Genomic DNA, 12,510 nt, shown 5'->3' on the forward strand with positions numbered 1-12,510 from the left:
TAGGAAATAGTATATACAAGGTCGACTGTTGAACTCAGGTGTATTCTTATTCGGTGTGATATACCCCTAACCTGAAGATATTAAAAAGAAAAACAGTTCATAACACATCATCACATCTCGCATCTACTTATTCCCCGTCCCACCCCTCAACCACTCCCTCACCACCCCTCGTTTCTTGACCACCTTGTTTATTACTCCTCCTCCTCCTCCACCTTTGATGTCGGCCGTGGCAGTGGCGGGAGTGAGGCCCTCTTGAACAGCATCAATCTCCTCGTATTCTTCCTCGGTGACTCCAGAGGGATACTCATAGTCAAACCCCATCATCTTCCCCTTCAGATCCCCGACAGGAGTCCCGCTGGTCGGAGAAGGAGTCTGACTCCCCAACCCCATCCCCGCCTCCCTCATCCTCTCCAACCCCCTCGCCAACGGCCCCACAAACACCGCCTCCCCTTCCTCCTCGATCCCCTTCCTCTTCTGCCACTCCACATCCTTGAACCCCTGTTGTCCTCCTCCCGACTCAAACGGCGGAGGCGGACTCACACTCGGCGCGATGGGGGAGTAACCCCCCTCCTCCCCCGGTAGCACAGCAGCAGAATCCTTCCTCATCATCAACCCCTTCCTCCACAGCGCCGGAAACCGCCCCTCAAACTCCCTTTCCAACTCCCCCTGCCTCTCCTCCACCTCCCTGAGTCGTTCCACCTTCCTCCCAGGCACCAGCTCATTTCCCTTACTCCCCTTCCCCTTCCCCTTCCCCCCCCACCCCTCCAACCAGGCCTCAAACAACCCATCCCTCTCCCTGCCCTCCTCCTCAGTCAAACTCCCCCCTTTCTGCCTCAACCCATCCAGATACTCCTTCGCTTCTTGCGTCATCTTTTCTCCCGAGATGTACCTATCGAAACTGGCCGAAAACTCCCTGTAATGACCCTTGAGCACAAAACACCTTCCCTTCCACCCCTTTTCCCCGAATTTTTTGCCTAACGCCGAGGCAGTCGGGCACTCCCATGGAAATTCTATCACGCGGTCGTAAAAGACCACGCAGCGGCAGGTCGACCACTTGGAGAACGACCGTCGTGATTGGTCGTCCACAAAGGTGTCTTCTACCATTTCCAGGCTTGCCCAACTGATAAACTTGAGTGGGGCTCGTAAATTGATGGAGTTGTGGATGTGGGACCGTTCGAAATCGGTGCTGGAGCGCAGGTCAACCAACAAGATCCCCTTGGAGGGGTAAATCTCCAAGAGGCGGTTCAGATGGCCCGGGAGTATCATGTCTGGCTCGTCACCCGAGTCGACTGGTTCGCTGGAGGGGAGGCGCAAGGTCTGGAGGTTGGTGTCCAGCCGGTGCTGTTCCCTGCGGTTGTGGAACCAGATCCTGATGTCGTTTGTTTCCACCCCAAAATGGGAGGCCAAATGCTCGAGGACCGCTAGGTTTGGTTCGGGGTCGCGGTGGAAGTATTCTTCTAGGCGGTGGAGGACGTGTTTGGCTAGTTGGTGGCCTGGGGGGATTTCTTCGTCCGGCGAAAAAGTGGAGCGTTTGGAGGATTTGGAGCGGTTGAGGATCATTGTTCTGGTTATGTCGGGGGTGTGATGGGAGAGGGAGGTGAGGGAGGCTGGGCGGGGTTGTTGTTGTTGTTGTTGTTGTTGTTGGCCTGAGAGGGATATGGCTGAGCCCATGTTTCTTAGGGAGGTGAATAAGTTGCTGGAGGAGGGCTGAGGGGAGAGGACTTGGGAGTAGGGGGTTAAGGGCATGGAATCGGCTCGGTGGGTTGATGTCCAGGGGTCTGCGGGGATGTTTGGTACGCTGGCCCCGTGGCGGACGGTTTCCATGTTTTCGGTCTGGGCGAGGGTAGATCCGGAATAGGATTCGGCATCGTCCTGGGCGAGCTCTGGTTGGACTTCACGGCCGAGCTCTGGTTGTACTTCCTGCGTCGCGGTGGCAGGGACGCTTGCTTCAGCTGGTGTTGGCTCAGGACTACTCTCTTTTGGTTCTCGCAACAGGTTGTTTGACCGAATGAATGCCACAAATGAGCATGCTGGATCGTCAGGAAGAAAATCCCACACCATCACCGGTAGTGATAGCAACAAAAGTGTCGAATGGCTCTTGAAGACGCCTTGCACCTTGACAAACTTCGCCAGCGCAGGAAAGCTTGCCAGCCACTCCTCCCACTTATTCAAATCCAGCTTCTGGTCATCCTCCAGAGCCAGGGAAATCATCACGTGAGGCTCGTCCTCATTCGGCTCCGAGGCCGTCGGAATCATGTCATCCATCGAGGATGGGAATGGCTGGTGCCAGTCCCGACCCGTTGGGACTGAGCTCGATGCCATGCCACGACGGGACTTGGCAGGTTTTGGTGGCACCAGTTGGCATATCTCGATGCTGGGTGCTTTGTGGTTCGACGTCATCATGAAGTGAACTGGTGTTGATCTCGCCTCGAAGTGTTTGCCGTTGATCAAGATGGGACGTGGATGCTTCAAACGAGCAAGGACCTCGGCGTGCAGCATCGCGGCCGAGAATGTCTTTCCTCTCCACTCTTCAAGAACCTCGATCAAGGTGTTGGTGAAAGAATATCTTCCCGGATCAGGGGCGATGGCGTCCCAACTCGAAGCGGAGATGGTCTCGGTGATGCTTTGGCCTGTTGGGAAGGTGGCACTGGCTGCTCCGGCACAACAGTCGAGAAGAATCAACACATCTGATATTGATCTTTCGAGGAGAGTTTGGATGGCAGACCATTGTAGCCATGGTGAATCATGACGGCGATTACTACAAGAGTTAGTCGAGAGGGTTGAGGGTCTGATGGCAGAGTCGTAACATACGCGCACCAGGTGCTCTGCCGTGACTCGTCTATCCTGGCATGACCTCCATAGTAGACCACGAATAGTGTCTGTTCGGATTCGTATTGTTTCACCATGTCGCCAATCCTGAGCATCAACTCCAGGTGAGAGTTCTCAGACGGAATCGAAAAGATATCGGTCTCGAAGCAGTAGTGATCCCGGAAGCACTTCTCCAAGTCCTCCAACTCTGGCAAAACAAACAAATCATCGCTTTTCCAGTGAAGCATCAGGGCGTGGACCTTGGTGTATCGCTGGGTAGGGCCTCGGTTTGGGAATGCCCTGCTCGCTGACTGTGATGATCTGTTAGGTTATCTCTCATACCGTTACTATCGCTTACACAAACATACATCTTCCAAAGCCTGGGCAAAGCTCTCGAGGTGCTTGACATGGTAGCTAACTCGGCTGATATCATGTGTCGCTGGGGAGCAACTCTCGCTCGATGAACCATACTGAATGATGTCAGCGACCATCTTCCCCTCCGTCTCGATGAAGAGGAAAAAAGAGAAACGTACAGCAGAATCAGAGCTGCTGCTTATACTGAGGCTGCTCTGATCCCGTTCATTGACGGGCTGTCTCGAGCGGATCCTTATAAACTCTGGCGTTGGCTCCATGGTGAAGAGAGAGGCGAATCCCCCGTGGATTCAGGTAACCATCAAAATAAGGGGACTGAACCAAATAGCGGAGAAGCTGACTATTATCGCCAGGAACGATGTATTTACCTCGTCTTGAAGCTATCTAAGAATGCTTAAGAATGATGATTGTAGAAACAACAAGAAGTGGGCAGTTTGAAAGAGGGGCCTTGGAAACGGTCAAATGGCAAAGAGGGATGGAAAAGGTCAGAGATCAAGCATCTGCCGCACCGCTTATTCAACGACCTATGCTATCAGCCATGTTATGCGCTGTGCTGTGAGTGGGCGTGCTTGAAGGAGAGGCTGAGCAGTTTCGCCGTTGCAGCCGGTGCCCAAAAGGGGTTAGTGTGGGTGGGCTTCGGTGATGCTTTGGGCAAGGACCATGGGTGGGTCAGACACCCGAGACAGCCTGTCATTCTGACCAATCAGATGCTGCCACTTTAGGCTTCTGGGGGCTGTTATTCAACGTCAACTCACGAGTGAACTCACCTATTATCAACCATCAACATCAAAGTCTGTGAGTAATCAGGAAGACTGTGACCATGAGGGAAAGAATTACGTTTGTGCAAAAGGAGGGTGACTCGATAGAGCCCACAGCCTTGAAAGTCGACGGCAACGGACTGAAGGGCCCAGAAGTGAAGGCCGTCCGCGAAGACAGGCTGACATTTGCCCTGGATGAGTTGCCTGCCGAACTCAAAGCCTTGTTAGAGGGTGTCAACCAACTACACGTCCGATGGGTCAGTCCCGTCGCATATGAGGCTGTTAGTCCATTACTAGCACGTCTTCCTCCTGGCTTCCACCTGTTCTACACTCCTGGCAGTGATGCATCGTAAGCTTACCAGTCTTGTATACCCATCCATATACTGTACTAACATGCCCTCAGAATCAACCCCTGCCCCCTCCTCACCAAAGCATTCGGCCTCGACTCCTGCTCCTCCCCCTCGGACTCCTTCACCACCCTCCCAACCGACCGCTTCACCCACTCCACAACCCACCAATTCTACCAACCCCTCCCCTCCCTCAAAGCCTTCGCCCACTTCGCCAGATCCCTCCTCTGCCCCCCAGGCTCCCCTTCATCCTGCTCCTCCCGCCTCGGTTCCCTCACCGCAGCCAGCCAACTCGACCTCTCCTACGATACAATCTCTCACACCCTCCGCCTAACCTCCCTCTGGCCTTACTCCCCCCAATCCCTATCAGCATCCCTCCTCTCCCCCACCATCCGCACCGAAATCGGCATCCTTTCCCAAACCTCCCCCAAAACCCTCGAACCCCACGAAATCGGCATCTCAGGCCTCTTGACCGTCCTAGGGCAATCAACCACCCCCTCCCCAACATTATTCTCCTTCCCCTCCCGGCACAGGGACTCCTCCTCCTCCTTCCAAGCCCACTTCCTCCCCCCGACAGGCCTCCACCCAACCCTCCAGCTATCAATCTCCTCCCCTTCACCCCCGGCAAAATCCCCTACTGAAGAAACCTGCCGTTTACACGGGTACTTCACCCTTCCCAAAACCCTCTTCCCTGATCGTCACCAGCTCAACGATCCCCTTTTTCTGTCGTCTAAAAACCTGACTGCGGTTCGGTATATCACCCCTGGAATCGATCTCGAAGCACCAGAGTATGTAACCTCCACATGGGGCTCTGCCCTCCTTCTCGAGCTTGCTCCCCCCCATTCTTCTTCTGGAAAAGAATGGACAGCCGAAATCCCGCTTCATCTACGGTATTTGCCTCCCAGTTTAACCGGGTATCAAAAGGCGGAGGTGCCCTACCCGGCATTGTTCTGGGCTTGCACAGCGGAGGAGGGGACGAAATTCCCGGGCAACCCCTTTGAGAAGGACAGGGTGGGCTATGATGGGTTGTTTGGGGAGAGGACGGTGTTTTGGCACTTGAATCCCTCGCCCGCGGACGGGAAACTGGTAAACACTGTCAAGGTCCCGGTGCTGAACCTGGAGAAGGCAGACTGGGTCGGGACTGTGACCGGGGCCGTGGTGGTGGCTGGGTTTGCGTGGGTGGTGATCAAGTTGCTTGGGGTCGTGGTGATGGGTGGGAAGAAGCTTGGTGAGGACAAGAAGAAAAAGCAGTGAGAGGGATTGGATGAGGTAATCATGAGGGACAGAAACAAGATAATCATTGCGAGGCTTTCATAGCATGAGATTGATGGATTGATAATACAGACATAATCCGATACCTACCAATCTTATCTCTCGAGGTATATTTCAAGAACCTTTGCAAGTAGCCAGTTATTTTAGAGAGAACCTTTACGGAGCCCCCTATTTATCTTGCAAGTTCCCCACCCACCTGATATAGAATTAACTATATTTTAAAGGATGATTATTAGGTGTTAAAAAATAATTAATAGGCTTTAAAACTAGTTAAAAAACGGAAGGGATAGTTCAAAGGCCCTAAAAGGTACTTAACAGGCCATAAAAGATACTTAACAAGGCTTAAAAGATACTTAACAGAGCTTAAAAGATAGTTCAAGGGCTTTAAAAGATAGTTTACAAGCCTTCAAAGATAACCTAAAGGCCTTTAAACTATCTTGAAAGGCCTTTTACTATATTATAGGAAAAGTAAGTAGATAAGTAGGGAGAGGGGCACTGGTAAGAGAAAATAAGGGGCTCTGTAAAGGTTCTCTCTTATTTTCTCCCAACAGCGTTAGATACTTCCCACAAGAGCAACACACCTGCGCATATATCAAAACCAACCAGCAAGTCTGAATCACACCAAACACCAAAACATAATCGTCTCTTGGTTTGGAAAATTGTATACTTCATCTTCTTCCCACCCAAAACGCTGAAAACATGTATTTATGGCTCCTCTCCCCCTCCCTTTCCTCCACCCAACCAAAACCACTTAAACATACATCATTGAGCCTGCTATTACTCTGACTAGGTATCCGCTGAAACCTGTCTGCGTGAATAGAATACGAGAAAAAAGAAAGATGTTAAACACCAAACCCCTGTGAACTCGCTGCTCCCGCCCCCCCTGAACGGCTCCTCGGACCGGTTATAGCCCGATGAGTTATCGGCTGCGTCTCCTATTTGCAGTGCTCAGATAAGTCGCGCAGTTTACACTGATCACACGCGATCCGTTCAAAGTACGACCCCCCTGTACATACAAGATGAGCATCCTGGCATGGATGACAGATCTGATGGCCGGTGGTGGTTTTCCGTTGCTGTGCAGCCGGCTTGTAATCCCTTCGAGGCCTGTTTAAGACAGGATCATATTTGCACCGATCATGCGTCTGGTGATCTTTACATTGCTTGCATGGGGATTTCCGATCACATGGGATTCCTCCTCCTCTGTCCGCACATGGGAAACAATACGCGGTAGACTTTGCTTCTTTTTTTTCGTGCGCCACTTCTCTTATATGTTCCCGGAGAAACTTTTCACTTTTGAATCCAGTTTCGTTCCGGCAATTGGGGAGCGGACAATAATGGCGACCCCCACCCGCTGCGGGAGGCTGATTCCCATCGTGAGGCTGCGAGTTCGGGAGAGGCTGACGTTCTTCGTGCGCCACATCTTTCATATGTTGCCGGAGATTTTTTTCACTTTTGAATCCAGTTTCGTTCCGGCAATGGGGGAGTGGACAATACTAGCGACCCCCACGCCTTGCGGGAGGCTGGTTCCCATCGTGAGGCTGCGAGTCTGGGAAAGGCTGACCTTCGCCGGCAGAGAACCCACTGTTCGAAAAACCATAGTGCGGCAAATTGTCTTGAGTAAAGAGTTGCGAATCTTCTTCAGGAGGCTGATTGGTTTGAGGAGGCATGGCTTCTTCTCGGTATTCATCCTCCCAAAGAGACTGCGAATTTTGGGAAGGTTGCCCTTCGTTGGTATCGAACCCACCATCCAAAAATCCAGAGGGTAACACACCATCATCATCATCATCATCATCGTCAAGGAAAGACAGATTCTCCTCAGGAGGCTGATCAACTTGAGAGGGCATGATCTCTTCTCGGCGTTCTTCCCCCCGAAGAGACTGCGGGTGTTGGGAAGGCTGACCTTCGTCGCCATGATTTCCACTAGTCGCCCAACAATAGTACTCGAAATTGGCTTCATTTTGCAAAAACGGATCCTGATCGGGAGGCGCGTCGGCATATGGCCGCCAGATTATCTTATCATCTGGCCCACTGGTTAAGAAACGACAGGGCGACTCAGAAATAGGCGCATCCTCTCTGGGGGGCTGATCCTTCTTGGCAGACTGCTAGTCTTTGAAAAGCTCATTTTCGTCCTCAGACACCATACTCTGAAAATCAACGGACGTTTCCAGCCACGGCGCCCCAGGAACCTGAGCGGAGTACACCAAAACGGAACGATTTCGTACGGGCTTGGCTTCTCGGAATAGCATCCGAAAGATCCACGGATCCAATCCCCGACCGGTTGACAATCGTCCAGGAAATAAATCTCTTCCAGGCTGACCTTGGCTCTAGGAAGTCCGCGTATGATTCGGATTCAAGGCGGGTATGACGATCCCCGTCCCTCCAGCTGGCGCCCCACTACCGGCCCCAACACTCGGACTCCTCCCATCTCCCACCACTAGCAGCCCGCCGCCTCCGGCCAGCCTCGCCCTGACCCTCTCCTGATGCGTGTTGTTCTTCCTCAGATGCACCTCAAAGCCCTTGACCGTGTGCTCCGGACCAACGGTATAACTCTTGCCCGGACAGTCTGCACACTTGATCCTAGGCAAGAATACGTATTTTGTCGTGGGCAAGGCCATCTGTTCCGGGGTGAGAGGCAAAGGCATCGAGTTCCCTGTTTCGGAGTTGATGGCAAAGTACCGCATTGTAGAGTCAAAGATGTCGTTGGGGTAGTCGCGGCGAAGCTCATCAAGACAGGCTGTGAGCCACGCTGGTGGTGGTGGCTAAGGGCAGGGTATGAGTACCTAGCTAACACGGGCTCGAAGTGGGACAAGGGGTCAAACTTACGGCTGCAATCTTGGGTTGTGTGCCATCCGGGTTCGGTGGTGGAGCCGGAATGCCATCTTGCTGGTTCTGAACATTAGGGGCCACGGCGCCGCCTGCTGCTGATGGTGTTGACGGTGGGCCCATCGAACCCGCCACGCCCGGAGCTCGTAGGTGAACAGGCGTTGGTGTAGCTGAGCCTAGCGCTGCCAGCGGCCTCGGCTTGTACTCCCGCATAAACTTCCTAAGTCGAGCCGGGTTGACACGCAGAGTGATCATGTATTGCTGTGGCACATCTTCTGTCTGCTCCCTGGTGGCCTCCCGGCCATACCGCCGAGACGTTCGGGTCTCGTGGTGGTGGATGACAGCCTCAGGGGTCTCGGATCGGCCAATATTGGCCATGCGCTGGGCAGCTGCCGTGGCGGCGCCGCGCATACCCCTGGTTCTGGCGGTCCCTTGAAGCTGAGACACGGCCGGTGAATCAGGATCAGACTCGTCACTGTCTTCCGAGTCTGAAAGGTCGACACCATCTCTGAGTGTCCTCTTGCCTCCCCTGCCAGCCCCAGCACCAATGGCGCGCTTGAACAGCCGGCTTTCCTCAATGTTTAGAGCTGCACCGGGCAGCACCGAGGATACGATCGAAGTTCGGATGGTCCTTTGCCTTTCCTTAAGATCCGGCAACTGAGGCCCACCACGTCTGTTGGTAGAACGCTTCTGTCGCCTCTGCTCACGTGAGAACATGTTTTCGGTTCGTTCCAGTTCGGCCTCGGTATTCTCGTACAAGTACGGTGCGTAGTCCTTGGCCTGTTGTTGAGGTCGGAACACAGATGGAAGGGGTGTAGGCAAGAAGGCAGCAAGGAGGTCTGGATCCTCGATTGGCCGGCCGTCGAATGGATGGCCCACACTGTACAGACTGCGCGTGAAGAGCTGGACCTGTTCCCTGATGCAGTGAGCAATGGCGGTTGTGAACTCGCCCGACAGAGAGAGGTCCCGGGCCATGCAAGCAGCAAATTCCTCGGGCGAGTTCAGGGGGTTGTTGAGCTCCCATTCAAACTGGTCCACGAGCGTGTGTGCCCCAATGGTGATGTTGAGTTTGATCAGGATGCGCATCTCGTCATTCTTGTATGCCGAATAGGGGAGCTCGGGGTCGAGGGCTTCCTCTTCCGAGTGGACGAAGGGGAAAAAATCCTGGAGCTGTTCCGTCATCTGGGCAACCACTTGGTCATAGACAGGTTTGGCCAGAGGCGGTTCGAGGCCCATGTCTTCGACCAGTTCAGCGGCAAAGTGTTCGACTGAAACGAGGCGCTCATAGAGGTTGAAGGTAAAGGTATCCCGGAGCTTGATTTTGTCGTAGTCCACATCTATCCGGACGGGAACCAGTTCTTCAGGCTGCTCTGCCTGCTTCTTGATCTGGGACTTTGTGAACTTGACAGGTGGCGTGGCCCTGCGACCGGGGCGACGCCTCTGGGAGGGATATATGAGCTTGGTAGTCCCACCATTCTCCGTATAGCCGTTGCCATAACCGCGGTAGCCTTCACCATATAACCTAGCCGGATACTGGTGATAGAACTCCTTGTAGGTCTTGAAGTCACTGGTGCGCGCAAGCACATCCTTGGTAGTCTTTTCGAGCCGTATTTGATCTTCGCCGAGAAGAGAAGAATGAACCCAGTCGCGTGTCTGGAAGCGGTCCACCATGACTCTTGTGAAGCTGTCCTTGTCGCGTATGGGGAGCGCCGCATCCCCATCCTCGGGCTCGGGGCTTGTGGCAGAGGATTTAGTTGGGCCATCGGCAGGTGTGGATGCAGAAGGCTGGTGGGAAGATGATGGGCCGTCGACCTGGACGTCGGTGTCAGGGGGGAGGTCGGCGGCAGTGGTCGACGTGGACGACGTGCCCAGTGCTGGTGGTGCTGACCCTTGGAGAGCAGCCATTGCCGCGAGGTAGCGGGTATGTTTCGTATGTGTCTGCTGGATATGGTGGAATAGAGGGAATTCGATGGGGGTACGTTAGAAAATAGTGGCTAGGAGGGGTGCAGCCTTGTTACTGTGTTGCGTATCAATGGACTGTCGTTGAGCGTGAATGGTGAAGTGAAGCAAAGCAAATTGCAAGGCTGCTGCTGCTGTTGGCTTCAGATCAATGGGCGCCAGAGAGATGCGAAAGTGCAAGAAACGGCGAGGCGCGCGTCGCAGCAGGAGCCAATGGGACGCGAGAAAGTAGCGTCAAGGAGCTCAAGAGTATCAGGTACTTCTATCCTAAGTATAAATCAGGTGAAGAACAGGGTAGCCAGTACTTCATTGCAATCAAGGTAGCAATGTGGCCCGTGCCTACCACTCAGAAGCCCAGAAGGAGGTCATAACGTGGTGGGGTGCAGCGACGAGCGAAGGCACAAATGCAAAGAAGAACCCCGCCTTCACAAAATCAAGCAACCGCAACAGGCTCAAAATCGTCACGCCCCGCCAGCCGCCTTGATTGTTTGCTCTCCCCCCCCTTCCTCCCCTCGCTCAGTACTATTTTGTTTATTTCCCCGATTGTCCACCGCTCGTTCGAGTCCAGCCGCCAAAATGACCACCGAGGAGAAGCCCGTCGGTCAGTACACACCCCCCCTTCCCTTCGCCTTGCTACATAGGATCCCCATGCCTTGCTTCTTGTCTCTTTTTTGTACAGGACAGGACCACCTTGGGCTCCCCATCATGCGCCCGCCCGATGCTAACCTTGTTTTTCCCGCCATAAAGACTACACTCTGAACAACCCCGACACCCTCACCAAGTACAAGACCGCCGCCCAGATCTCGGAGAAGGTCTTGGCCGAGGTATCGAAGCTATGCGTCGCTGGTAGCAAGATCGTCGACATCTGCGAAAAGGGCGACAAGCTCATCGAGGAGGAAGTTGCCAAGGTCTACCGCGGCAAGAAGATCACCAAGGGTACGTTAAGAGGTGCCCGACCTGGGATCCTGCCTGCCGCACCTTGACATGTCGCCACTGGCTCCCGATACCCCCTGAGCTTGTGCTTGTGCCGGTTGTTGGTGTTGACACAGATTTTTCCGCCCATCTATAGGTTTCTCTCATCCCACCACCGTCTCCCCGGCTGCCTTTGTCACTCCTTACACCCCCCTGAAGACGGACGAGAAGGAGGCTGCGACTGAGATCCAGGCCGGCGAGCCCATCAAGATCCAGCTCGGTGCCCAGATCGATGGCTTCGGCTCCATCGTTTGCGACACCGTCGTCGCCCCCGAGAAGGAGGGAGCCGAGCCCGTCATCGAGGGCCGCACTGCCGACCTTCTCCTGGCCACCTACTATGTCAACGAGCTCCTCCTTCGGTTGATGATCCCCCCTGGACTTTTGGCCAGCGGCACCGAAGAGGAGAAGGCCAAGGCTGCTTCCGTCAAGCCTCCCTCGCAGTCCAAGATCTCCAGCCTTTTGGAGAAGGTCGCCCAGGCCTACGACTGCAACATTGTTGAAAGCACGACCTCGTGGCTCTTTGACCGCAACGAGATCGAGGGCTCCAAGAAGATTGTCATCTCTCCTGGCGAGGGCACCAAGGGCGAGGGCGTCCCCGAGGTCGGTGAGGTCTGGGGTGTCGAGGTTGGCGTCAGCTTGGGCTCTGGCAAGGTCAAGCAGTTTGAGCAAAGAACGACTCTGCACCGCCGCACCACCAACACATACGCCCTCAAGCGTCCCACCTCGCGCAAGATCCTCTCCGAGGTGCAGAAGAAGTTTGGCACCTTCCCCTTCAGCTTGCGCCAGCTCGAGGACGAGCGTGATGCCAAGTCTGGCATCATCGAGTGTGTCCGTGGCAATGTGATCCGTCAGTACGAGGCCAGTGGCGAGAAGGACGGCGAGCCTGTTGCCAGACTTTTGACCACCGTTGGTAAGAAACATTTGGAATTCCACGTCATTCTAGGACAGCTGCAGACAGAGATGTGCTGACAAATGATTGATTGTAGCCATCACCAAGAACGGCCTCTCCAAGGTTGGTGCTCCCCCTGCTTTGGACCTCGCCAAGGTGAAGTCGGACAAGAAGATTGTGGATGAGGAGATCCTCAAGATTCTTGAGCAGCCCCTGTCCCGCAACACGGGCAAGAAGAACAAGAACAAGAAGAAGAAGGCCGACGGCGAGGAGTAAACACAACGGCGGGTTGAATATGGGGGGCATTGAG

The 12,510-nt window shown here is 54.2% G+C and overlaps 4 protein-coding genes across 4 annotated transcripts; 2 read left to right on the top strand and 2 right to left on the bottom strand.

The window, feature by feature from the left end:
• Positions 1 to 123: 123 nt before the first annotated feature.
• QC764_708400 (uncharacterized protein) lies at positions 124 to 3,820 on the bottom strand (the record flags this gene model as incomplete). Its single annotated transcript, XM_062950460.1, has 4 exons — positions 3,342 to 3,820; positions 3,177 to 3,278; positions 2,812 to 3,119; positions 124 to 2,758 (listed from the first exon to the last, which is right to left on the bottom strand). Exons 1-4 carry the CDS (start codon positions 3,438 to 3,440, stop codon positions 124 to 126), a joined length of 3,144 nt encoding a protein of 1,047 aa, XP_062796477.1. The 5' UTR covers positions 3,441 to 3,820.
• Positions 3,821 to 3,934: 114 nt separating this feature from the next.
• On the top strand, positions 3,935 to 5,684 carry PBN1 (protease B nonderepressible form). Its single transcript, XM_062950461.1, has 2 exons — positions 3,935 to 4,287; positions 4,342 to 5,684. Exons 1-2 carry the CDS (start codon positions 4,001 to 4,003, stop codon positions 5,537 to 5,539), a joined length of 1,485 nt encoding a protein of 494 aa, XP_062796478.1. The 5' UTR covers positions 3,935 to 4,000; the 3' UTR covers positions 5,540 to 5,684.
• A 2,197-nt stretch (positions 5,685 to 7,881) lies between these two features.
• On the bottom strand, positions 7,882 to 10,285 carry SNF5 (SWI/SNF chromatin-remodeling complex subunit; the record flags this gene model as incomplete). Its single annotated transcript, XM_062950462.1, has 2 exons — positions 7,882 to 8,316; positions 8,381 to 10,285. The coding sequence occupies 2 exons, from the start codon at positions 10,283 to 10,285 to the stop codon at positions 7,882 to 7,884; spliced, it is 2,340 nt and encodes a 779-aa protein (XP_062796479.1).
• A 379-nt stretch (positions 10,286 to 10,664) lies between these two features.
• QC764_708440 (uncharacterized protein) lies at positions 10,665 to 12,476 on the top strand (the record flags this gene model as incomplete). The annotated part of the gene is made up of 4 exons (XM_062950463.1): positions 10,665 to 10,940; positions 11,087 to 11,275; positions 11,409 to 12,221; positions 12,298 to 12,476. The coding sequence occupies exons 1-4, from the start codon at positions 10,916 to 10,918 to the stop codon at positions 12,474 to 12,476; spliced, it is 1,206 nt and encodes a 401-aa protein (XP_062796480.1). The 5' UTR covers positions 10,665 to 10,915.
• Between the last annotated feature and the right edge of the window lie 34 nt (positions 12,477 to 12,510).

The sequence above is a fragment of the Podospora pseudoanserina genome, assembly GCF_035222485.1.
Source record: "Podospora pseudoanserina strain CBS 124.78 chromosome 7 map unlocalized CBS124.78p_7, whole genome shotgun sequence".
Classification (NCBI taxonomy): domain Eukaryota; kingdom Fungi; phylum Ascomycota; class Sordariomycetes; order Sordariales; family Podosporaceae; genus Podospora; species Podospora pseudoanserina.